Here is a 27981-nt window from a genome sequence, read left to right on the forward strand (position 1 = left end):
AGCACCAGAAGTCGCATTAAAAGTAAGACATATTTAATTTATTATACGTTAAAAGTACTATATGGCTCTCAATGAAATATATTTAGAAATATTTGTCTTTTATGGCTCTCCCAGTCAAAAAGGTTCCCGACCCCTGAATTAAGTAAATCTAAGAACTTACAGCACCACTACCATTTTAACATCAATTTAGCAACAATAACCTCAAATTGAACACCAGGTTCAGGTTTTTCCTTAACATGCAGCTTGAGCACTTGCACTATCTCTCAAGTCAAGTTTATTTGTATAGCTCTAAATCAGAGTTACGATCTCACAGGGGATTGAAATTCACACTGTGGAAATTCGGAAGATACAGTAACAGAGACATTGATGACACCCTCTGTTCTCAAACCCACAAACCAGATGAGGAAAAATGCCACAAAAATTTAACACTCTCTAATATTACAACAAACAATACTACTACTACTATGAGTCTCACTACTACTACCACTCTTACTATCGCTATGATATTGCTATTCTGTAATATTTATTGCTGCATCTAGCTTTGTACTTCTGCTCATCAGTTCCATCACTTCTTCTACCACTGTTGTTACTTCTCCAGCTCCTGCCACACTATGATTATGGAAATCAATTAAAGGTGCCAATTCAGGTGTCCAAAATGCAGAGCAAGCAAAGTTGCACCTCGTCTTCATTGAATCTGGACTTATCCTAAGATAATAAGTGGGAAAACTCTATTATTCTAAAATGGTAATTCTTTGTGAATGGTAGGATAGTGTGAGACTAGTTGACAAGATATAGCTTGGACTATGGGAAATTAAAAAACTGTGTTGTTGAGGAACTTGTACTACAGATCACGCCATTGCAAATGATCAGTTACCTCGTGTGGTAATGTGCAGAGAGTAGTACCGGAGTTCATCTGACATAGAAATACTTACTGATGAAGACTAGAAGTGCACATGGTGGGTTAGGGAACAAAGGCTGATTTTACGAATGGCAAGCATACAATTTTAACATCGCATCAAGGCTCTTCAGCAAGATTCACAGCAACTGGGTTCATCAATCCCTTGGCCAATAAGTCTTAAAAAATTAAATTTTACAGCATTTTCAGAGAAAGTAAAAAAAAAAGTCTGATTATGTCATAGGTTTTGTGGTCAGTTTTAGATCTCCATTTTTCTTGATGGTACCTCTTCAGGCATGACTGTGAGCAAGACAGATTATGAATTTGGCTGGTATGAAGAGCTACTTTCTTGCAAAGCAACATATGAAAACCCGTTAAATTATTCAAAATGTATGACTTTCTAAGCTCTGTATCATCTTAATGATAATTTAACTTTCATGTTGTGCTCAAAAATATAGCATGTGGACAAGAATGACCAACCAAATGTTAGCATGAAGGGGAGGGGGGAAGCTGAAAACATGGGACCCAAACCCCACAGCCTTTTTATTTTCTGTTCTTGTATTATTTGTTTTGCCTGTTTCACTATGTGTAAAGCATCCCTGAGACCCTAGAAAGGTGCTGTATAAATTTAAGTTGTTGAATTTGTTTTAAGACTAACTGTTCCCACCTTATTTCAATGGGGTCTCCGTTATATGAAACCAGGAAACACTTTTAGAAGAAGTGTCACTATTAAAACATGAAGGAAAAAGCTGATTTTACATCCCTACAAGGGCACATATATTCTCAATCTGAACATGCAGCTTCAATTTGAACAATTAGCCTGTTTCCGTTCTATTCATCTGCACAGCCTCTCAGGACCGTCTAGCACTTGTGTCCTTTGTACAAGGGCAAATTTTGATGCAAAACACTATGAAGCACTGAAATATGCTAGCGATTTGGATAAATTAATGAATAAATAGATAAATATTAAAAATCAAACAGATAAACCAACAAAGGCCAGAACAGTAACTGCCAAATCTTTGAGATGGGATACGTGCCCAGAGCACTTAACAACATTACATTTTCAAGCTGCGACAAAGGCCAGAGTGGGAGATAGGCATCACACATACATTGTCCACTAGCTAATGAAGAAAAGAAAGGGTTAGTGGGTATGTATTCCTCTCCTCTCTTTCCTTAGCGCCTCCTCTGCTTGCCTCTATCGGGGAGGATTTACAGGGCTTGCTAATGTAAGTGAGTGGAAGGACACTTCTAGAGCTGCAGTGTCCCACATGACGCCGGCTGATTTAGTGTGTGTGGCCGCACTTCTGTATACAGAGACAGAGAGAGAAGGAAATGGAAAGAAACTGACACCTTCACTATAGCTATAGACAGGGATATTGGCGAGGTCTACCCTTCTGCTCCCTTTCACAGTAGTTGAGCTTAATTTGTGTGTTTGACCAGGCTTGTTTTCTTCATCCTCCATTCAGCCTTGTTGATGGTTACAAGGGAACATATACTATCATTTTTTATGACAGCTTTATAATAAAATGTATCCCACCCCATCACCACCAGATTCTTCTGTTCACACTCTTATTTCCTGTCATTCTTCCATCCTTTTTTCTTTTACTTGCTCTTGTCCTTCTGTGAGATGTGGCTAATGTTACTCATTGCTGTTCTCATCATCATCAATCAGCTAACTGCTGGCTAAGAGAAGGGACATTTCTGTCTCTCTTTCTCTCTCTCTCAATCTATCTCTTCCCCTCTCTCTTTCTCGATCTCTCTCTCTCTCTCTCTCTCTCTCTCTCTCTCTCTCTCTCTCTCTCTCTCTCTCTCTCTCTCTCTCTCTCTCTCTCTCTCTCTCTCTCTCTCTCTCTCTCTCTCTCTCTCAATCTATCTCTTCCTCTGTTCTCGTCCTTTCTCCACCTTGCATACTCAATCATCAACCTCTCCAGCCTATTTGCACCATTATTTTCCTTTCATATATCTTCTTCATTTTGTTGTTGTTTTTCCACTACCCTCATTCCACTTTATCCCCCACATACAAACAACATTGCTCTCTCAGCCTCATTTAAATGAATTTACCCTTTGTGTTTTGTTGACGTTTGAGTTGTCTATGGTTGGTGTCCAGGCTGGAGAGCATTTTGTGCAATGCAAAACATTACCAAGTTGAGATTCAATTGATCATGCTCTACTTTTAGCACAATACATTGTAGTGAAATGCTGAGCCATGAGGACGAGACAGAAATGGAGTGCAACAGGAGCACCATGAAGCAATGAAAAATCTTGTGACAAAATGAGAAAAATCCTTGAGACTTAAAAATTGCTTGAAGGGTGTCCGGGTAGTGTGGTGGTCTATTCCATTGCCTACCAACACGGGGATCACCAGTTCGAATCCCCGTGTTACCTCTGGCTTGGTAAGGCGTCACAATTGGCCGTGTCTGCAGGTGGGAAGCCGGATGTGGGTATGTATCCTGGTCGCTGCAGTAGCTCCTCCTCTGGTCGGTCAGGGTGCTTGTCCAGGGGGGGGGGACTAAGGGGAATAACGTGACCCTCCCATGCGCTACGTCCCTCTGGTTAGACTCCTTACTGTCAGGTGAAAAGATGCGGCTGGCGACTCCGTATGTATCAGAGGAGGCTTGTGGTAGTCTGCAGCCCTCCCCGGATCAGCAGAGGGGGTGGAGCAGCAACTGGGACAGCTCGGAAGAGTGGGGTAGTTGGCCAAGTACAACTGGGGGAGAAAAAGGGGGAACCTCCCCCCCCAAAAAAAAAATGCATGAAGCATCACTTTTGTGAAAACCCTGTGCCCACATATGATTTACAAATTTGAGTTTTGTTTGTTCTTTATAAAAAATAATAAGAGTGATTCAAAACATATATTTACTGAGAGGCTTTCTTCGTGTATCTGAAGGAATTCCCCATGTACACACACAGGCATACTCACATGTTCATATATAAATAAAGAAACACAAACTAACACAGGCTCACAATGGTTTGTAGCCATAAAATGGACCAAAGTAAACATATATTTCATATGAACATACAATATATTTCGGGAAAACAACCAAAATGGATGTGGACCAGGAATATACTACACCATTTATCAACCTCACAATCACTTATCCCTCTCTTTTTATCTTCTCACTGCCTCTCAAGAGGTTTTTCTTGTCTCAGCTCACCTCACATTCTCTTCTCAATCTTGATCTCCTGTATTGCTCTATCCAGTGATCTGTGCTTGGTCTGCTCTGAAAGTATTACCCTATTATTTTTTTTCAACTCTCAGCTCATCTGGTTTTCCCTACCATTGCTGTCTATCTCTCTCTCTCTTTTTCCCTCTCTCACACACACACTTTTTTCCGTTTTTGTCTCTCATTGAATCTCGCTCAGAAAACAATTATCAAAGAAAATTAGCCATTCCCTCTCTCATCCCCCTTCCAGCTCTCTTTCCCTTCCCTTATTCCTTCCGTCTTTCCCTTGCTCTATCCCACACACCTCTCTCGCCCACTCTCTGTCTTCATCTCGCTCTATTTTGGCTGATTCCCTTTACCCTTGCCACCGGTTTCCATAGTCGGATGCCCATTGATATGCACATATGTCTTCATGGACAACAGCGGGGAGTGTGACCATACACTAATAAGGTCCAAGGATTACAGTATTACCCATGCCCGCTCACCCATCCATCAGCTTCATCATAGGGTGTGGTTGTGGCTCCTGTAGATAACCATCCAGGATGGGAAATAAGAAGCCAGAAATAATGTATTGTCTATCTAGATTGCTGAGATGTCTCAACATGAACAATATTGACCACTCAAAATTGACACTAAATATAGAATGGCGGTCAACTGTCTGATAACCAACCATCTAGTCTTAACAATGTGTCTTGATGCTTGACAATGAAAAAAGGTGTAAGAGACGTGAAAACTGAGAAGGCAGTTTGGGTCTCAGTTGTTTTGGCTGCAGATGTTTACCCATAATATCTTGTCTAGAGTGACGTAGCATAAAGTGGGGAACAGTGAATCCAAACCAGGATTCTTTATTAAAATGTACATTTCATCATCAACAGTTTTCATTTTGGGCTATTTTGTCATTGTTAAATGTTACGCATTGCCACCCAGTGTATCATTGCATATCACTTTGAGTTTTGTTGACATCATATGTATCATGAAAAACAGAAAAACAAATCCAGGTAGAATGTCTTTAAGTTCACTTTTTCCTTATCACAGAGAGCTTTCCTTTGTATCACTCTTAAAGATAACAGCTGGTCTTCTATCAGGCATACAGGCAGCCCACCCACTTCCTGTCTTAGTCTCCTGGTTTCTCTCTGTCTCCATTCCCCCCTCTCTGTTTTTATGACATTCTGCATCTGGCTGAATTACTGGCATAACATAGACTAGAACATTATTACACATCAGTGTCTGATAAACCTGATTCATAAGAGACTTAAGTCATACTGCTGTCATTTCACAGTCTTAACGCCAGGTCCTTTTATTGTTTCGGCCACAGTAGCTGCTTTAATGTCTTGGCTAACATCTTTATAATCAGCCGTGAGTGAACTAGCTGTCTGGTGACTCAGCTGGGTAACTGTGTTGCTTCTGGCTGACCTGAGGGTAATTGCAACTAGTCAGTCATTAGCCACAGAGCCACAGATAGGTACTGACAGATAATTACAGCTGGTTAGAGGCTGTTTGCAACAGTGCTGGGTCTCTGCCTCCATGGAGGAGCTTGTTCCCTCCCAAGTACAGAGTTGAAGCAGCAGTTTGGGTCTCTATGTGAAATCTTGTATATTTGATAAGACATTTCTGTAATTGAGGAAACATGAAGTGAGAACCACACATAGAGCAGGACTTCTCAAAGTCCAGACCTTGGTCTGCATTTGGACCAAATGGCAAGTCACTCCGGACCCAGCCCATATGTTGTGTTATGAATACAATATGTTATGAAGTGTAACGTTTTTTATTTTGTGTTTTGCTGCTGCCGAATTCACACATAAACGTTACGCGGGAGGATTTGCTTTGGGGGTGGTGCAAAGCTTTTATTGCGCTCAGGTGGATTTAGTCATTTTGAGGCCGAAGGCAAACACAGGCATAGGGCTCTCCACATCCTTTGTTCTCTACTTTTTCCATCCTTGTCTAAGAAAGAACTTATTGTAACTTCTTCTCTTCACCAGTCTTCACACAGCAATGATGTCCAGACATTGGGAATTGCATCTGTAAAAAAAAAATATATATATATTCACTTCAACAAATGCACCCACTGTAAAATATAATTTTTATAAACAATGTGATCTCTGTATGATAAGATTGTACTTTATTGTCCATTCACATGAAAGAGCTGTCATTGGTTGCCATCATTTATTAACTTGATTTTCCAGCAGGTTCTCTTAATAGACTCTCCTTACTGGACCTGCTTGCTGCTGCACTGCAAAAAACATGAGGTTAAATACAAGGAGTAAAAACTGAATTTGAGGGGAAAAGTACTTAACACTAGTGAAATTATCTGTCCATGCAGCAAGATAATTTTACTTGACAAGAAATCTTAAAATAAGTTGGTTCCAGTCTAGAAATAAGTAGGCTCGGATGAGTGCTCAAAGGCTTGAAATAAGAAGAAAATGCTGGTTTTTAGATCAAATTACTTAAGATCAGACTTGCTAAAGCACAGTAATAAGTGAAATACACTGAATATTAGCAAATGATTCTTAACTCAATTTTTTGCATTCTTAATTTTAGCACACCAAAAAAGGAACAAGAAATCAAATCACTAATTTAAGTGGAAACTACTTAATACTAGTGGAGTATGATTATTCCGTTACTTGAAACAAGCTGGCTCATCTTGAATCCCAGAGCATACATCTTAAAACAGGAAACTTGATTTTACTGAAATCACAACCAGGACAAGTTAAATTTATGTCAACATTTATTGACAACTCTGTTTTGAACAGTCTTTGTGCAAACTGCCGGAAAAAACAAAACAAAATAAAAACAAAACAAAACAAAACAGGCTATTCAATGACCTGCATTAGACTGTGGGCAACCTGCAGTCTACTCTGACCCCCATGCAATGTCACAGAAAAGGCATCTCGCAACACTTTTTTAAAAGGGGGGAGAGAGAGCGAGAGAAAGAGAGATGACATTTGAACATTGAAGGTTATATACTGTCTGAACTTCAGCGAAAAATATCTGAATGAAATAAAACTATGCCCAATAACAGGGAATGAAACTGGATGTCTTCGCTATCCAAGTCAGGTACACAGCAAATAGATTGTAATATTTTATGATAGCTCTTGCTTTTCCAAGCTGGGATCACTTTTCCAAGTTTGATCAGTGAAAATCAAAGTGTACTTTCATTTTGTGATAGGTGAAGCACGTTGGGCCACCGAATAAAAATATGTGTGTGTATGTATGTGTGTGTGTGTGTGTATATATATATATATATATATATATATATATATATATATATATATATATATATATATAAAGCCTTGTGTCATTCTTAAATCAAGCAATTGAACTTGAGTTTGTGTCACTGAATCTTAAAACAAGTTATTTTTTGTGAAAGAGAATGGTACAATGTAGCTTGTTTTAACAATAAATTACTCCTGACTAATTGAGGCATAAAAGACATATTCATGATCAATTTAAGAATATACCATGAATTCAAAGATAGAAACTAGTAAATAACTTTTAAAACAAGATAATTAATCTCATATTTCCTGATCTAAGATTTTCAATCTTGGCAAGCACAGAAGAATTTGCAGTATTGAAGAAGGTTTTTATGGTCTTCTGTCTTCCATCTTGTGTTACTAAAGTGAGAAAATAACACCCATCCATCCATCCATCCATTATCCAAACCGCTTATCCTGCTGTCAGGGTTACAGGGGTGCTGGAGCCTATCCCAAAAGTCATTGGGCAGCAGGCAGGGAGACACCCTGGACAGGCCACCAGGCCATCACAGGGTAGTAAATAACACACAAGACAATAAGAGGTCAGTTATGGAGAATAATAAACATAATATACTGTTAAAATGTCTACCTTTTCTTTGTCTCTGTTTCTCTCTTCCTCTCCCTTGAATGTATGTTTATATATAATTTACATTAGTGTCTTGCTTTCCCCTCCCTAATCAACTCAGCTTTAGTGGGTGGGGAACACATGAAGGGAATATTTGGCTGTTGCTGTATTGTTGCATCTAGAGTAATCAGAACAGTGATGGATCTCTTTCATGGATTCTCAGAAGTTGTTGTATGTCATATGCCATGAGGCTATATTGTGTATGGCGGGGAGGCACAGTTTAGATGGCCATACTAAAATTTGGCCTTGAGAGCTTTGACTTCAGCAAATTTTGCAATCACTAATTCCATATCCAGTGACTTCCTGACTTCATGCTCAGTGGAGAGAAAAGCAAGTGCAGGCAGCCTGTACTGTGACATAGTTGACCTGAGGTATGTTTTAATGAGTTTCAGTGATGAGAAACTTCTCTCACCTGAAGCTACTGTCACATGGAGAGTGAGAAGAAGTCTGAGAGCTATACTCAAATTTGAATAGATGTCAAGGATATTCTCCTTATATCCAGTATCTCAGATTGTGATGAAATATCTGTGGGGAAGGCTCTAACTGCAACCTTTACCTCAAGCTTCAGGTTCTCTGCATCAATATCATCCATTCTCTGCTCCAATCTGTAGCAGCATTCATCCAACGTCACCTCCTTCTCAGTGCTTCTCATTGCATCAGTGGAGTAGAGAAATCCATATAGCTCACAGAAGGTTTCCATGTGTGAAAATCGCTCCTCAACTGTGACAAGGGCTGTAGCTATAAGAGGCAGAAAAAAACTCTTTTGAAGAGCTCTTCTGCAGTTTTTTGTGTTTGCGCTCTTCCTTCATACTGTGAAGCGCTTCAAGATCTGTCTCTGCAGATGAGAAGCACTTTACAAACACTATTATTATTATTATTATTATATTCAAACTGTAGTCTTCTCTGACGTAACTCTGGCCAGCTCGTCTCCACCTCAAGCTTCTCTGCTATCTCCCTGGCATCTGTTTTGGCGGAGTTGAATCCATGATCTTGAAATTCCTGAAGGAATTCTGTCACTGCCTGATTTATTTCTTCACTGTCTTGACTGAAACTTCAGGGCTCTGCAGGATCTTGCTGACTTTATTTATCTGTAACAATACATTGTACCACACAATGGTACTTATCACAAAAGGCCATCGCGGCATCTCCTAGCAGATGCTACCAGCTGTTTAGACAGCATCTGCATCACGTTTCTCTGTGGCATACTCCTTTAGAGCAATAAATGCCTTCATGATTTCAGGCAGCTGGTTGCAAACAGTTTTAACAGCTTCAAACCTACACTCCCAACTGGTTGTAAACCATGCCTTCAACGTAAAGTTCTTGACATGTTCTGCGAGAATGGTCCAGCAGTAACCTGAGGAGCTGAAGAGTGTAAAGTTGCTGTAATAGATGAAAGAAGCTGACAGATGTCACAATTGACTTGATTGTGTCACCAACAACAAGGTTCAGTGTGTGACTTCCACAAGAAACACATAACACCTTGTTGTTTACTTCAAGCACTTTAATTTGGAGCCCTTGCTTTTTACCCCACATGTTACTCCCATTATGATAAGACTAGCCTTGACAGTCGGAAAGATCCAAACCTAGTGTTTCTAGGTGCCCTAAAAATGACTTACATGAGCTTTTTCCTGTTGTCTCAAGTGCCTGAAAAAAAAAATCAAGGGCTCATGAATGGATAAACTTTTCAGGTCTCACAATTTACAATTCGTAGCACCACTGGTAGCTGCTAATTGTGACTGAGGTCTGGAGTGCAGTCTACTGCATAAGATTTGGCTTTCTTTACCCTCTCTCTACAATTGTACACATCAGTATGTCAGTTGTACACTTTGCCACAAGGGAAATTAGTTAAATTTGAATATGCTTTCTTAAATAAGTGTCACTAAGCTCGTTTGTCTGAATTCTCCTCAAATGCTCTCTCATGGCTGGGTCAAACTGAGCCATGAGTTCTAGTTGCCCAAGGAAATTTCCATTGCCAGACCCAAACTACCTGTCTGAGCGGCCATGAAATGCAAGATTATGCTCTGCCAGATGGTTCCCAATTGCAATTGATCTTATTAAAATGTATTTCCAGCAGTTTACTTCAAGAGCAATTAGATCTTGGTTCACCTGAACCATAGCTGTGTTTGTTTGTTGTCTCTGTTGTGATAGATTGCACCAGGTATTCATCTTTGTGATGTGTTCAGCAGATTTCTCATGCTGTCTCAAGTAGGCTGAAATATTTTTCCAGTTATTGAACCCATTCCCATTGAGCTAAATGCTCTTATCTCAGTTTCCAAACAGATGGCAACAAAAGCACATAAGCCCTTTTTTCCACTGTACAAGAGCAAGGATCTGCTTATCTTTTCTCCATTCTTCATTTGCATGTAAAAGTTGCTGCTTGTAAATATGTGCCCCTCTTGATTTTTTAGAAAAATTCTGTCCTTGATCTGAACTGGTCCTCTCTGAATTATTGAGCAGCACTCTTTGTCTGACAGTTGTTTGAGCCAGAGTGTTGGGTCAACTTCAATTGTAACACATTGGTTAGGGTGACTGCTACTCACTAGTTGTTGATTAGTATCTTTATCACCATCTTCATCATAGCCATAGTTATCATGGAGAGTGAATGCAGCAATTCCATTACCATCTCCAGTCGAAGGATCCTGTAAGGTTGTCTTGCATATAGCAGTAGCATTGCTTGAGTAACCTGGGCTGACACTGCCAGCAGTGGGTAGCTGCTCTTCGCTAGTATTAGCAATGCTAACACTAGTGCTGGTACAAGCAGCAGCTTCTTACTGCTCTTTAGTAATGTTAGTGTCATAACTAGCCGCCATGAAAAAGGTTGTTACTTTGGCTGTTTTGCTAAAAACTTTTCTGCTTTCCTCCCACTTTCTCCCTTTTTCAGCACTGCTGGAGTTCTGCTTTCCTCCCGCTTCCTCCCTTTTTCAGCACTGCTGGAGTAGCTTCACTTCATTTGGTCTGTCTGGTCATAGAGTCTTGGGTGACTGCTCTATCAACCAGTAGCTGATGCTTTGAGGTGTTTTCTGGTGTTGTTCCCCGCAGGAAAGCTGGCACTGTTACCTATTGAGCTATCCTGCTGCTATATACACTCACTGGCCACTTTATTAGGTACACCTTGCTAGTACCGGGTTGGACCCCCTTTTGCCTTCAGAACTGCCTTAATCCTTCGTGGCACAGATTCAACAAGGTACTGGAAACATTCCTCAGAGAGTTTGGTCCATATTGACATGATAGCATCACGCAGTTGCCACAGATTTGTCGGCTGCACATCCATGATGCGAATCTCCTGGTCCACCACATCCCAAAGGTGCTGTATTGGATTGAGATCTGGTGACTGTGGAGGCCATTTGAGTACAGTGAACTCATTGTCATGTTCAAGAAACCAGTCTGAGATGATTCGAGCTTTATGACATGGCGCGTTATCCTGCTGGAAGTAGCCATCAGAAGATGGGAACACTGTGGTCATAAAGGGATGGACATGGTCAGCAACAATACTCAGGTAGGCTGTGGCATTGACACGATGCTCAATTGGTACTAAGGGGCCCAAAGTGTGCCAAGAAAATATCCCCCACACCATTACACCAGCACCACCAGCCTGAACCGTTGATACAAGGCAGGATGGATCCATGCTTTCATGTTGTTGACGCCAAATTCTGACCCTACCATCCGAATGTCGCAGCAGAAATCGAGACTCATCAGACCAGGCAACGTTTTTCCAATCTTCTATTGTCCAATTTTGGTGAGCCTGTGCGAATTGTAGCCTCAGTTTCCTGTTCTTAGCTGACAGGAGTGGCACCCGGTGTGGTCTTCTGCTGCTGTAGCCCATCTGCCTCAAGGTTCGACATGTTGTGCGTTCAGAGATGCTCTTCTGCATACCTCGGTTGTAATGAGTGGTTATTTGAGTTACTGTTGCCTTTCTATCAGCTCGAACCAGTCTGGCCATTCTCTGACCTCTGGCATCAACAAGGCATTTTCGCCCACAGAACTGCCGCTCACTGGATAGTTTCTCTTTTTCGGACCATTCTCTGTAAACCCTAGAGACGGTTGTACGTGAAAATCCCAGTAGATCAGCAGTTTCTGAAATACTCAGACCAGCCCGTCTGGCACCAACAACCATGCCACGTTCAAAGTCACTTAAATCACCTTTCTTCCTCATTCTGATGCTCGGTTTGAACTGCAGCAGATCATCTTGACCATGTCTACATGCCTAAATGCATTGAGTTGCTGCCATGTGATTGGCTGATTAGAAATTTGCGTTAACGAGCAGTTGGACAGGTGTGCCTAATAAAGTGGCCGGTGAGTGTATATCTCCCTCTCACCCTTTTACGGGGGGTCTGCTCAGTATCTTAGCTGTTCCTAGGATTGCACCCTTCTGGATAGAGACCTCAGATGTTGTTCCTGGAATCTGCTGGAGCCACTCTCCCAGTTTGGGGGTCACAGCCCCTAGTGTTCCGATTACCACTGGGACTACTGTGGATTTCACCTTCCACACCTGATCTAATTCTTCCTTCAGCCCTTGGTATTTCTTTAGCTTCTCGTGTTCTTTTTTTCGCTGATGTTGCCATCACTCGGGATTGCTACATCGATCACTACAGCTGTCTGCTCTTCCTTATCGACAAGCACCTGCTTGTCAGTCTGGAACCTGAAGTCCCACAGGATCTTAGCGCTGCCATTCTCAACCACCTTTGGCGGTGTCTCCATTTGGACTTGGGGACTTCTAGTCTTTATTCAGTACAGACATTCTTATAAATATCCCAATCACTTGTGTGGCCCTTCAGGGCGACTAATTGTACAGGCATCCTGTTGGAGCCTCTCCATCTCACGTTGTGACAGTAGCTTCCTTCTATTATCTTTTGAAACCCACATCAACAATGTTACTCGGTCTGCATACTTCCACCTACACAACATTAATCGTCTTCGGCCATCACTTACACCTAAAAGCACAGCCATACTCACTCACACCCTGGTTACATCTCGTATTGACTACTGTAATTCTATCCTTTTTGGTCTTCCCATCAAGTGTCTTCATAAGCTTCAGTTGGTCCAGAATTCAGCTGCCCGTATCATTACCAGAACTCCTTCCATAGATCATATCACTCCTGTTCTTCAGCAACACCACTGGCTTCCTGTTTTATACTGTATTGACTTCAAGATCCTGCTACTCACCTTTAAAGCCCTTAATAACTTAGCTCCTTCCTATCTTTCTGAACACCTTCATAACCGCACACCCTCCCGCACTCTCAGATCCTCATCTCTTCTCCAACTCACTACACCATCGGCCCGCTTGACTACCATGGGGACTAGAGCCTTCAATTGTTCTGCCCCCCACCTATGGAACTCTCTCCCACAAGAAATTCGCAACATTGACTCTCTTTCAACCTTCAAATCCCATCTCAAAACGTACCTTTTCAAACTGGCATATTCAATCTGATCCACGCTTCACTGAGTTTTGTGCAGATGTTGATTTTATACTTACCTGTTGTGTTAACGTTTTATTGTCTACCCTGCTTTGTTTTGATTTTACGCTGTCTGATACAATGCTGTTTTTTTTATAACTATGTTCTGTAAGGTGTCCTTGAGTGTTTTGAAAAGCGCCCACAAATAAAATGCATTATTATTATTAATATTATTATTGATGTTTGAGCGTTGAGCCTCTAGTTGCTTCTGAGTCAGTGTAGAATATATATATGCTTTTTCAACAGTGCCCTGGCCCTTTAAGTCCTTGCTTTTTCAAAACAAGCCCCAAACCCTACCCCATTGGTTTTAATGTTTCTGATGTTATTTTTCACATTTTTTTCAAATGTTTTCTATCCTCCCACTGGTTGCTGTGCATTGTAACTACATACCCAATTAGTTGTAATATTTTTCAAATGTTTTCTATCCTCACATTGGTTGCTGTGCATCGTAACTACATACCCCATTAGTTGTAATATTTTTCAAATGTTTTCTATCCTCGCATTGGTTGCTGTGCACCATAACTAGGGGAGTGACGCAGGGCAACGTAGTATTTATTGACTGTGTTTTTTGTTTTTTTTTAACCACATTGGCAGCTGATGAGTGCGTGATGCACAAAACAAGCTTGTTCTGCTATGTATTAAAGTTTTTTTTTCCCCTACATCTGTCTTAATATTTCACTCCTCATTTGTTGAGCACTTTTATCAACACCATATATATGTGTGTGTGTGTGTGCGCCTGCCTGCTCTTGGCAGCTGATGAGTGTGTGATGCAGGAAACAGGCTTGTACTGCTATGAATTAAAGTATTTTTTCCCTACATCTATCTTAATATATATAAATATATATATTGTGACAGAATGAGGAAAAACACATGAGACAAAGGCGAGTTTGAACTTTATTCCTCAGCTCCAAAACCAAACTGCAACAGGAACAACCTTGCACCAGAGAGCCTGGGAACATAAACCACGCCCCCAGTTCATGATGAGAGGCATAGCCCCTAGTGTCCGCCACACAGCCTCCCCCCGAACACCCAGAAGGGACTCCTGGAAAGAAAATCAGTTTCTCACTGGAGGCTTAAGCAGCCTGCCATAATGGCTGCGCCGTCCCTCAGCAGAAACAGTAGGTGAAACACAGTCCAAAGCCAGCTGAGAAGCAGAATGCTGAACCTGTGAAGACACTGCCGGGGTCCTGGAAGGAGGGCGACCCCGACAGGGAACTTGGGCCGGAAACACAACTTCGTCTGCCACCCTGTGCGCCGGTTTAAGCCTATCAAGCGTGACACGCTCCCTACGCCCACTCATATCCAGCACAAAACCCTTAGGACCCGACTCAAGAACCCGAAATGGGCCATCGTATGGGGGTTGGAGGGGCGAGCGGTGAGCATCATGCCGTACAAAAACAAAACGAGCCGACATGAGCTCCGCAGGCACGAACGACCGCGGAAAACAGTGGTGAACGGGGCCTGGAACCCGAGTGCTGTCGGACAAAAAAAGGATAAACGGCCGGACGGGGTCGAGGAGCGGAACTCCCAGGCAAAAATTCCCCAGGGACGCGGAGCGGCTGACCGAGCACCAGCTCAGCGGGCGAAGCGTCGAGATCCTCCTTAGGAGCCGAACGCAACCCGAGCATAACCCAAGGTAAACGATCCACCCAGTTACCATCCGAGAGCGCAGCGCTGCCTTGAGCAACTGCTGAAAACGTTCACACAAGCCGTTAGCCTGAGGGTGGTACACAGTAGTGCAGTTTACCTGCACACCCAAGGATCGCGCAAGTGCCGACCAGAGCGCTGACACGAACTGGGGGCCCCTGTCTGAGGTGATATCTGACGGAGTGCCGAAACGGGCGACCCAGGAGGAAAGAAACGCGCGTGCAACGTCCGAGGATGTTATGGAGGACAGAGGGACAGCCTGTGAGCAGGTGCGTAAAACCCTGTGAAGAAGGTAGAGAGCCCACTAGGTCCGCATGCACGTTGTCGAAACGTCTGGCCGTGATCGGAAACGGTTCGAGGGGCGACTTAGTGTGCTGGTGGACCTTAGCGCGCTGGCACACCACACATGCAGCCGCCCACCCTTGACGTCCTTGCGGAGGCCAGGCCAGACAAACTTGGAACCGACCAACTTCACCGACGCCCGAACTCCAGGGTGCGAGAGGGAGTGAATCGATTCGAAAAGTCGACGGCGCCAGGCCACTGGAACAACGGGGCAGGGACGGCCGGTGGAGACATCGCAGAGGAGGGCAGGACCACCTTCCTGGATCACCGCATCCTCTAGCTTGAGGCCGGTACGCTTTGACCTAAGGGCAAGGACGTCCGGGTTGCTGGGCTGGTCGGCAGCCATAGCGGAAAAATCCACACCGAGGCGCACGGGACACACAAGCACACACGACAGACAATCAGCAACAGGGTTGGACTTCCTGGCCACATGCTGAATGTCCGTTGTGAACTCAGAGATGACCACTAGGTGACACTGCTGACGAGCAGACCACGGCTCAGTCACCTTGGACATGGCGAAAGTCAGCGGTTTATGATCCACATAAGCCGTGAAGGAGCGACCCTCCAGCAGGAAGCGGAAATGATGGGTTGCAAGGTGCAGTGCCAGCGACTCTCGGTCAAAAACGCTGTACTTGTGCTCGCTATCTCGCAGTTTGCGGCTAAAAAATGCGAGTGGCTGCCACGCATTCACCACATGCTGTTCAACCACAGCCCCCACGGCTATGTCAGACGCGTCGGTTGTTAAAGCTATGGACACCGTGGGTGTGGGGTGGGTGAGGAGGGCAGCATTAGCCAGGGCGCACTTAGCTCCGCCAAAGGCCTGGAACCGTTCAGGAGTCCAGTCGACAGGGTCGTTAGCCTCCTTAAGCCGCAGGGCTTCGTAAAGTGGCTGAAGGAGGTGGACAGCGCGAGGGAGGAAACGGTTATAGAAATTCACCATGCCCAAGAATTCCTGCAATGCCTTAACAGCGACTGGGCGGGGAAATTCCGCCACCACTTGCACCTTAGAAAGCAATGGGACCGCGCCTTGCGGCGAAATGCGGTGACCCAAGAAGTCAATCACCGGCAGTCCAAACTGACGCTTGGCCGGGTTGACTATCAGGCCGTGTTCGTCCAGATGACGGAAAACCTGTTTCAGGTGCGCCAGGTGCTCTTCAGCTGACAGACTGGCCACTAATATGTCGTCGAGATAAACGAACACGAAATCAAGGTCACACAACACCAAGTCCATCAGCCTCTGAAAGGTTTGCGCTGCCCCCTTCAAGCCAAAAGGCATGCGCATGAACTCAAAAAGCCCAAATGCGGTCTTGGGCACGTCCTCTGCGTGCATGGGAACCTGATGATAGCTGCGCACCAGGTCCACTTTGGAGAAAATAGTGGTACCTGCCAGGCGTATGGAAAAGTCCTGTATGTGTGGGATGGGATAGCGGTCATTGGTGGTGACGTTGTTCAGGTGGTGAAAGTCGCCGCAAGGCCGCCACAACCCATTCGCCTTGGGCACCATGTGAAGCGGCGAGGCCCACGGGCTGTTGGAACGCCTCACTATACCCAGACGCTCCATGATGGCGAACTCCTCCTTAGCTGTAGCCAATTTTACTGCGTTGAGGCGCCGTGCGTGCGCAAAAACTGGCGGTCCCAGAGTGGGAATGAAATGTTCTACACCGTGTTTATTAACCGCGGTGGAAAAGGCAGGTGTAGTCACCGATGGAAAATCCGCCAGCAAACGTTGAAACAAATTTAATTCAATTCAGTTCAATTCAATTTATTGTCATTAAAAACAATGTGCAGGCACATGTTACAAATGAAATGAGGGCTGTGGCTTCACCAAACAGTGCAAGAGAGACTCAGACAAACACAGCAAACACAGTATAATATAAACACACATGAAGACCAAAAGCTAAAAATAAGTTAAAAAAAGAGCTGGAGTACAAAATATTTAAAAGTATCTACAGACATTCAGTGGGTAGCCAGGTTGAGGTGGGCAACAGCTTGTGGAAAGAAGCTGTTTTTGAGCCTGGTAGTGCGGGCTCTGAGGCTCCTGTAGCACCTCCCAGAGTGCAGGGGGGAGAACAGTCCATGGTTGGGGTGGGTGGGATCTCTGCTGATGCTCAGACCCCTTCGAAGGCAGCATTTGTGATAAATGTCTCTTATGGCTGGGAGCTGGGTACCGGTGATACCAATGCTAAAATGTTAGCGTGTGTTAACGGCCCGGCTCCCCCTGTCTGGCACGGAAAAGTGGTGAAAGACACAGCATCAATTAAACGGCGGTTTGCAACATCAACAAGCAGACCATTAGCACACAGAAAATCCGCGCCGATAATGGGAACAGTAATGGAGGCGACTACAAAGTCCCACGCGAAATGGCGCCCATGGAAACAAACAGTCACCGACCTTATGCCAAACATCGCAATGGACGAACCGTTAGCTGCACTCAACTGTGGGCCGCCGCCTTTGGCTGACATGTCTGTGCTAGCTGGAGGGAGTAGGCTCTTTTGCGAGCCTGAGTCCACCAGAAACCGTCTTCCTGACATTGAGTCCTTAATGAAGAGCAGCTCACTACGTCCGCCAGCGCCCACAGCTGCTACTGAGCGCTGGCCCTGGAATTTCCCGGGGCCTCAAACGTGCACGGAGGAACCCAGCGCATCGCCTTGCTGCCGAACCGCTGGTGGAAGAAACAGAGGCCGCTCCCGCGCCGTCTCCGGGCAGTCACTCCAGCCACTACTGCCGGGTCCGCGTCCTCCGACGCCGGCTGCAGAGGCTCCGATGCCACACTCTGCACAGAGAACCCTCTGGTAGCCAGCAGGACCCGATCGGCCTCCTCAGCCAAACCTTGGCAGTCACCAGCGGCCAGACACGGGGAGTTAGCCAAAGCCGCGCGCACAGGAGACGGAAGCTGGCGCAGGAAAACGTGCGGGAAAAGGAACCCGCCTACGTCCGAGCCTAGCAGCTACAGCATATTGTCCATGAGATCCACAGCCGTCTCGTCGCCCAAACCAGACAGGGAAAGGATTTTATCTGCCCTCTCTGCGGCAGATAGGCTGTACCTCTGGAGCAGAAGATGTTTGAGGGCGACGTATTTACCGTGTTACGGGGGGGGGGGGGCGCAACAGCTGCATGGCACGGCGTGTGGACTGCTGGTCCAGCGCAGCGACGACCAAATAGTATCTGGAGTCGTCCGCGGAGATTCCACGCAGGTGGAACAGCGCCTCAACATGCTGGAACCACGAAGTCGGGTCGCTCCGCCAGAACTCTGGGAGCTTCACAGCCGCGGCGAGAGCGGCTGGCTGTGAGAGTTGGGGTGGCGTGGCCGAAGTAGATTCACACTCTTCTTCTGCTCCAAACATGTTCAATTCGGGGTCACCAATGTGGCAGGATGAGGAAAAACACAGGAGACGAAGGCGAGTTTGAACTTTATTCCTCAGCTCCAAAACCAAAGTGCAACAGGAACAACCTTGCACCAGAGAGCCCGGGAACGTAAACCACGCCCCCAGCTCATAGCCCTGCTGGGTGAGAGGCATAGCCCCTACTAGTGTCCGCCACAATATATACATATAGCGTTTTTTTTAAACCATCAGTGATGTGGATAAAAGTGTTCAATAAATGAGAAGCCGAATATTAAGATAATATTGATGCTATTAAAATGATTAATATTGATAATATTAATAATAATCTTAATATATATATATATGCTGTGCCTGCATCTCAGGTCACAAAAGTATTAAAAATGTATTCCATGTATGCTTGTGCTTAAACATGCACCTGAGCAAAGTTTAAAAAAAATAGATCCCATAAATTCTGAAAAATGCTGACTAAGTATCTGATCTTTTCCAACCGTTCAGGTTTATTAACAAGAAGAATTATCATGCTTTCCTGAGCGAAGCTAGAATTAAAAAATTGCGATGTCAACAATGAGTCTCAAAGATAGATGTTTTATAAATTATATAATTTCTTGATTCCTTTTTGCTTCCCCAGATGCTCCCATACTGGATCCAGTTTTTCAGGATATGCGTTCAAGGAACTACCAAATCGTGACCCTGAGCTGTGTGGTGCTGCGTGTCAATCCATCGCGCCTCACCAGTGTTCGTTGGTTCCGTAACGGTGAACTGATCCTCATGCCACCAATAGACCTTAAGGAGACCCTGGAGCTGAAGTTTAAGCTTGATCCTACCAACAACGGCTCCTATGAATGTCAAGTTAGCAATGTTGCAGGGACATCCACGTGCAAATTTAATGTTTCTGGTAAGCAGAATGAAAACTAACGATGTCTTTTCATCAAATAATTCACTTCTTTGCAGTATTCTGTTCTGTTGATGGACACAATAGCAAAAACTTCCAAAAGGACTGTTAAGTTATCAATAATTCAATTCAATGTGCTGTTGTAATATTCAACAAAATTCACACCTATATGAAATGCAATTGATCACGTGTTGAAATGTAATACACATGTTTTCCAACATATACAGGCAGTTGCGATAACTCAACTGAGAGCAAAACAGAATATATTACTTTGAATATTTACACACATTGAAATAAAACATATTTCAATTATCCCATTCTCGCCCATCACTGGACTTTGAGTATGCAGTTGATTATTGTAAATTTGGGTGTTTTGAGAAATACCATTCTATACGTGGCCTTGAAACACAAAAGGAAATACATTGACATGCTTTGCATTCAATAATGTATTGTGTGAGGGGAGTGAAATGTAATAGTAACATACAGTAGTTATCACTTAAAGGTTTAAATTGGATTTCAAAATGTTACAAAAACCACATCTCATTCAGGAAAAGCAATATCAGCACATTTATATTTCAGTGTGTGTGTAAAAATTCATAGTCAATTATGCCCGTTATTTCCTTTGTGGCATCAAAAGTGTGTACAAGTTGGAAACCAATCATGTCTTGCATTGCATTTCAACATGTTTGATTTTGTCAATTATATTCTTATGATCACAAATTCTGTTTGGTATGATTGTGTCTTCGATAGTTGTTTTGAATAGACAAAGCTAACAACAAAGAGGTTATGCACTGCATTTTTGAAAAATCAATGTCATGCAGGATCACTTTCAGCAACTTCAGAGGACCCATCGCGCTCCTATCTCCATATGTATTTATATCTCTCCATCTATCTATCTACCTCTTTCTCTTGTTCCAAAGGTGCTCAAACGGGGTGATCAATTACCAGGGCTGTAAATATTCATTATCAATATGCTGCAGTTATCTTCACCAATACCATCCATCAATGACATTTTTGCCTAGGTTACCACAAGGAACAAATCAGGAAGGAAAAAAAAAACATCATGTAAAGAAAGTCCCTAGAAGGTCCAGCTCCTCCTCTCACCCTCGTTCTCTCACCTTTCCCTTCCTCCATCATACAGCACGTCCCTACAATGCTGAGTTCTACTATGACACACCCAACCCCATCCGGATTCTGAAAGGGAACAACTATTCCTACAACCTGCAGTGGACACAAAAAGATCCTGAGGCCACAGACCATATAATGGGCTACTGGATCAATGTTCGTAAGGTGGGACACACACACACACGCAATATGCAAAGAAGTACAGCTATAGTTAAATACGTGCATGCACATACTCCCATGTGTACACGTACAAACAATAAATATGGCATGGTTGCCTAGGGGTCAGCACCGTTTCCTCACAGAAAGTGTGCCCAGGATGTGTGCATGTTCTCCCTCTGTTTCTGTGAGCTTCAACCAGATACTCCAGGTTCCTGTCACCATCCAAAGACGTGCATGTTGAATTAACTGGTGACCCTATACTGTCCATAGGTGTGAATGGCATGTGGGTAACTGTGTGCATGTGGACACTGTGATAGCCTGGCAACCTGTCTACAGTGTCTACCTCCCATCTGCTGAATGCTTGCTGGAATAGGCTCCAGTCCTCTGCGTCTCTGAATTGGATTAAGTGGGTTTTAGAATAAATGAGTGAACACAAACATTTGTGTATACACACATGCATATGCAGGCAAATGTACATACGCATATGTAGTGAACAAGGCTAGTCCCAACATTAGCAAAGAGTGGCAGTAGGTCGTTTAGGCAGCTGATGTAGGCACCCTTGGTGGGTTACATGATTTTTTTATGTATTTTATTTATTTTATTTTATATAGTGGTGGTGATTATGTCATATAGAGGTAATCTGTTGTTGGCTCTGCGCCATATCTAACTCTTCTCACCCCTATTGGGCTGAGCTAAAGAAAAGGGGGAAGGGGTAGATGTAGAGGTTAAAGTAAAGGGTTAAAGTTCAATGCAACTGAAGGCACACAGAGACAACCACACACACTGGTGTCAAAGTTAAACCAGGAACACACTGGAAAACTTTTTAAAATCCCTAAACATCAGGGAAAAATACTCAGCATCACACATTTAACGACTGACTTTCGCCAGTTACAGTCGTAAACAACCATACTCCTTCTGACTCCGGTCATAGTCAATGAGTTCAGACGCGTCCAGATTCCAGTCGGACAAATCAAACATGCTTGATTTTATCGTGGTGGCTCTGCCTGGATGAAGGCTGAGTTGGGAGGTGAGTTATTTCGATCCTTAACCCATGCACACTACCAGACAACGTGTGCTGACTGTCCATAGTGACCTGCCTTGTTTTGTGCAGACCGGTGCAGACTCTCCACTAAGGTTGTAGCACAACACCACAATCTCTTTTTGTATCTGTATCTGTTTTAGTCCACAAATTATCTTTATTTATATCTGTTTTCAGTTTTGAAGTTTTGAGTTTGGGCATGGTCTGAGTTGGATGCGGTTGAAAAACCTTTTTTGACAGTTTCTATGAATTACATTTTAAATGTAAGATTTTGATTTTTTTTTAATCTCTACACAAAATATAACAACAATTTATGACATCATAAGTTATCTGTGTTCATAACAACTTCATTTAATGATAAACGATTCATTTAGTGTCTCAACTCCAGCCCCACTCCAGCCTCCCCATTTGAGGGATACATAATTCTGAAATTAAGAATAGGAAAAAAAAATCGACTTTCATTGGATTAGATTGGGTAATACGACTATTCACAAGAAATGACAAAAAAAGTCATTTTCTTTTATACAGAAGTTAGACAGAATAGAATTATTTCCCACATTCATTCAACATAGGCAGTGTGAGACTGAATTGGTGGGCTTAGTTTTAACCAGGAAAAGAAAATAGTATTAGAGTCAATAAATCTATGCATGAAATCATGCATTTATGTTTATAAGTAAAGTGTTTATAAAGCCGTTGTTGTTTTAGGCTAAAAGATGAGGTCGATTAGAGAGGCTGCACAAGATGCATACTTTGTAGAGACTAGACTTTGTAAATGTTTGATACAAGTCATGATGAATTATTTTGGAGATGAATCTTGCTATGTTTGGGTGAGCAGGACATCGATTAGAATGTTGACTGATGAGTGACAGACAGACATTGGAGTTCATGGTTTTTCTATACAGACCAGACTGCATTATCATTAAGTTATGAGAGAAAAAATTGATGACTGTATGTGAAGTTTCCTCAATTATTTTCAGATCAAAACTTTCAGAGGGATCTACAAAGTAAAAAAAGAATAATTCCTCTCCCATTCAAATTACATTTGTAGCTGTTAAAGATGCATGATCTGTGCATTTCCAAATACGAATTTCTATTCGCATATATCCCTACTCCCCTGAATATTGAAAATCAGTCCTATGGCCACATCGGGGTTTTAATAGATCTTTGAATCATCTAATGTGTTGTGTGCTTTAATGAGTGATGGCTCTGTTCTCTGAAGGGTTAGGAGGCTTGAGTCCTAAGAGTCAAGAGAATAGAGAATTGTTTTCAAGTATCACATTAAATAATCCTGCCACACTAATACTGCTAATAATAATAACAACATCGTTATCAAGAATAGGAAGGAAAAGAGGTGCATACTCATCGACATGGCAGTACCATCCAAAAAAAAAACACCTAAGTGAAAGTCATAGAAGAAGCTGATCAAGTACAAACACCTGGAGATTGAAATCAACCGGAATATGGGGTATGAAGCCCGAACCAATACCAGTGGTCATCGGAGCTCTAGGGCTCATGAAGAAGGGAATGGAAAAGTTCACCAACCATATCCCAGGCAACATCAACATCCATACAGTCCAGAAGATCGCCCTACTCGGAACAGCCTACATATTATGACGAGTACTGTCAATCAAGTGACATCTGCCCTATAGTGCCTCAGGTCCATAGTATGGACCCAGCTCTACAGGATTTAAAACAAGAAACAAAAATTAATTAATTAATTAATAATAATAATAATACATTTCAATTATGTAGCACTTTTCAGACTGGGTCTATTCTTTTTTCTTTTTTCCTTCAACAGTATTTTCAAAGTGCTCCACTGAATAAAAATAGACAAGATAAAATTAAAGAATGGTGACTTCACAAAAGGAGGATGAGATAGAAAGCAGGATTAGATAAAAAGTCATAATTAAAAAAAAGGTAATCATAATTTTATGAAAACATTTGAAAAAATTAAAAAGCAAAGAACACATAATTAGAAACACTAGAAATATATGTAAAAGCTGGTCTATAAAATAACAATTTTAAAAGTGGCTTAAAAGATGATTGTCTTTGGTAGGTTGTTTCAAAACCTTGGGGCCCCATTAATGCTAAGAATAATAGGTAGCCAGTGAGGCAATGCACAAATTGGGCTGATTTGCTTATGTTTGTACAAGTTAAAATCCTAACAGCTGCCTTTTGAATAAGCAAACAAGCACAAACAGTTACAAGAGTAATACAGGACATGATAAAGGTATGAATTTCCAAGTTGTTTTTTTTTGTGTGTGGAAAGGAATGCTCTTGTCTTTGTGATTTTGCTGAGTTGGAAGATTTTCTGAATTGGAAGAAGAATCCACAAGAAGAAACACGACTTCACAACCACTTTAACATTCCTTTCCAAAATGAGATTGCTTAAACAACACCAAGACTCCTGCAGTCTAGGGTAAAGTTATAGGATAATGAGCCGAGATGATTGGTTCCTCTTACTAATAGGATCCTTGATAGGAATTTCTGATTTATATTCATTTAGCTGTATAACATTCTTAGAAATCCAATTTTTAAGGTCCCGAAGACAGGTGGAGAGAATACAAATGATGGTGGTCATGGTCTGGAGGCATTGCCCCTTCACTGTTTCTTTCAAGATGGCATCTACATCTTAAATGAACTGGAGCCAATCCTTCTCCTTGCTAGCTTGGGACCACTTGACCCAGTGATTTTCTGATGGTCTGCATGGGGCTGAGGCTTGTGTCACTTGGAGGTTCTGGGCACTATGGGGTGAATCTGGGCCTGGCTCCCCCTGCAATGCTCAGGAACTATTAGGAGTAGTTCCTGAGTATTGTGACACTTGCAAAGTCTGCACCCACTTCATCTTGGCCTGGTGGGTCTTCAGGCCATGTAGATTCTTGCATGTGTCATCATTCCTTGGTTCGTCCAAATGGGGTCCTCATCCCACCCTCCCCCTCTCAGACACCCCTGGGGGGTATCTTTCCATAGATTGATCTGTAGCTTACTGTGGGTTCCTTCTTCTCAGAAGATGCAATTCAGGCTGCTACACCTAACTGCCCAGTTGTCGTCTGTCCGGGCTGTCTGCTGTCTCTCCAGCTGTCACCACTCTGTATAGCCAACCAGCCTGTTCCTGGTAGTCACTGGTTGATTCAGAAAGGAGCTTTCTAGAATACATCTTGCAATGCACCTGCACACATCCTCAGTGATGTAACCTAGAGCTATTGACAATTGGTAAGATAGCTGCACAGATTACATCAGATACTTATTATTCAAGGACCCTGACAGGGAGTATGTCCAGAGAGCATGTGAATGGTTTCCTTTTACTATAGTTTCTGATTTCCTGATTCCGATGCACAAACTTGCAATATACAAACATACACTAACATGTTGACAGAGATATAGACAAGCATTTGAAACACACACACTTTAACTGATTAATTGTACAATTTCTGTCAACAAGAAAGTGCATGTTGACACAAAGAAAAAACACATGCATGCACACACATACACTCGCTCATACACAAACACATATGCATTTCTATTGAGTGAAGATAGCACACCAAGTAAAGACAGGTCTTTTTAAGCTTTGGGAATACCCATTCTATGGCACTGGCAGTCAATCAATGTAAAGCTGCACTGAATTTGCAGTGTCAAACCTCACAAGCAGACTTCTCTTCTCTTCTCTTCTCTTCTCTTCTCTTCTCTTCTCTTCTCTTCTCTTCTCTTCTCTTCTCTTCTCTTCTCTTCTCTTCTCTTCTCTTCTCTATCTTACCTATCTTATTTCCCCCAACCATTTCTTCCTCCTATTGCCCTGTCATTTCCTATTGCCCTCCCTCTTCTTTTCCATCTTATCCTCTGCTGTCCTCTTCTACTTGCATCTGTCTCATAAAGCATTTTCCTCCCTCTTCCCCATACATATTGCTGTTTCTCTTTCTGTTTCCCTCCCTCCCTCTTCCTGAGATATGTAACCTCTCCATCCCCTTTTGTAATCAAGTCAAGTCAATTTTATTTGTATAGCCCAATATCACAAATTACAAATTTGCCTCAAGGGGCTTTACAGCAACACAACATCCTGTCCTTAGATCCTCGCATCGGCTAAGGGACAATGCTGATCAACACATTTCTTTCTAAACACTCATCTGTTTACTAAAAATAAAAATAAACAAAAACATGTGGACACCCTTCAGGGACGCAGCATGTGTAATTTATGCCAAAAAGGTTATGAAAGCAGGCTCTATTAACATATTTTAGGAATCCCCTTAATAAGTAAGCACAAGGGAACTTCTATAATAACTGTCAGTTGCTCAATATTTTGACTGTAATTAATGGTCATTTTGTCCAGAGTTTTAGCCTGTGTGTCTAATGCAATTTCTTATCCTGAGTCTCAGAAACCTTTTGGATTTACCCATGTCCAAAAGCCCTTGACGTTTTTGGGGTTCTGATGGCATTCCTCTACCCAAGCTAGTATGATAGGAACTTTGAAGCAACCGCCTTTTCACCTCAGTCAGTGGTGCAAACACCCACACCTAGATAAACAAACCTTGAGTAAAAAAGAAAAAGAAAAAGAAAAAAGGAAGGAATGGTAATGAATTATCTACAACAAACTGGGAATGAGTGTATGTGTGTTTGTGAGAGAGAGAATGAGATAGAGAGACAGTGAGAGAGATTTCTGTGTGCATGCTCTGAAATCGAAGGGTTGTACAGTTGGCCGGCTCACTTTTATGGAGATGAAAAGCTCAATCACCTTTGCCTTAGAGACCTAACTCCTTTCCTTGTTAATCAAGACCTTGTTCAGAGACAAAAATGAGAATTTGCCTTCCTCAAATGCATATTTTATTTAACACCTTGCCTCTTTGGATGCTTTAAACGCTCACCCTGCGTCTTTATTTTCTACCTCCCCTTCTATGCTCCATCTCTTCCACTACTACTACTATTTTCGGCTGCTCCCGTTAGGGGTCGCCACAGCAGAACATCTGTTCCCATTTCTTCCTGTCCTCTGCATCTTCCTCTGTCACACCAGCCACCTGCATGTCCTCCCTCACCACATCCATAAACCTACTCTTTGGCCTTCCTCTTTTCCTCTTCCCTGGCAGCTCCATATTCAGCATCCTTCTCCCAATATACCCAGCATCTCTCCTCCACATATGTCCAAGCCATCTCAATCTTGCCCCTCTTTGCTTTTTTTGTCCTTCTTCATCACTCCCAATGAAAATCTTACCATCTTCAACTCTGCCACCTCCAGTTCCTCCTCCTGTCTTTTTGTCAGTGCCACTGTCTCCAAACCATATAACATAGCTGGTGTCACAACCATCTTGTAAACCTTCCCTTTAACTCTTGCTTGTAACCTTCTGTCACAAATCACTCCTGACCCTCTTCTCCACCCACTCCACCCTGCCTGCACTCTCTTCTTCACCTCTCTTCTGAACTTCCCGTTACTTTGGACAGTTGACCCCAAGTATTTAAACTCATATGCCTTCGTCACCTCTACTCCTTGCATCCTCACCATTCCACTGTTCTCCCTCTCATTTGCACACATGTATTTCGTCTTGCTCCTACTGACTTTCATTCCTCTTCTCTCCAGTGCATATCTCCACCTCTCCAGGCTCTCCTCAACCTGCACCCTACTCTCACTACAGATCACAATGTCATCTGCAAACATCATAGTCCACAGAGACTCCTGCCTGATCTTGTCCGTCAACCTATCCATCACCATTGCACACAAGAAAGGGCTCAGAGCTGATTCTTGATGTAATCCCACCTCCACCTTGAACCCCTCTGTCATTCGAACCGCACACCTCACCATTGTCACACTTCCCTCATACATATCCTGCACCACTCCTACATACTTCTTTGCAACTCCCGACTTCCTCATACAATCCCACACCTCTCGGCACCCTGTCATACGCTTTCTCTAAATCAAAAAAGACACAGTGTAACACCTTCTGGCCTTCCCTATACTTCTCAATCAACATTCTCAAAGCAAACATCACATCTGCAGTGCTCCTTCATGGCATGAAACCATACTGCTGCATCTCTTCCACTACCTTTCCTATTTCTTACCTC

The 27981-nt window shown here is 43.0% G+C and overlaps 1 protein-coding gene across 1 annotated transcript in view; it reads left to right on the forward strand.

Annotated features, from left to right (window-relative positions):
• The window catches only part of LOC130112027 (MAM domain-containing glycosylphosphatidylinositol anchor protein 1), a 326189-nt gene that overhangs the window by 196732 nt on the left and 101476 nt on the right, over positions 1–27981 (forward strand). Inside the window, exons 10-11 of the mRNA XM_056279334.1 lie at positions 19350–19616; positions 20755–20903. Of these exons, the coding sequence (XP_056135309.1) occupies positions 19350–19616; positions 20755–20903 (416 nt within the window). The remainder of the gene's footprint in view (positions 1–19349; positions 19617–20754; positions 20904–27981) is intronic.

The sequence above is a fragment of the Lampris incognitus genome, chromosome 4 (genome assembly GCF_029633865.1).
Source record: "Lampris incognitus isolate fLamInc1 chromosome 4, fLamInc1.hap2, whole genome shotgun sequence".
Taxonomy (NCBI): Eukaryota; Metazoa; Chordata; class Actinopteri; order Lampriformes; family Lampridae; genus Lampris; species Lampris incognitus.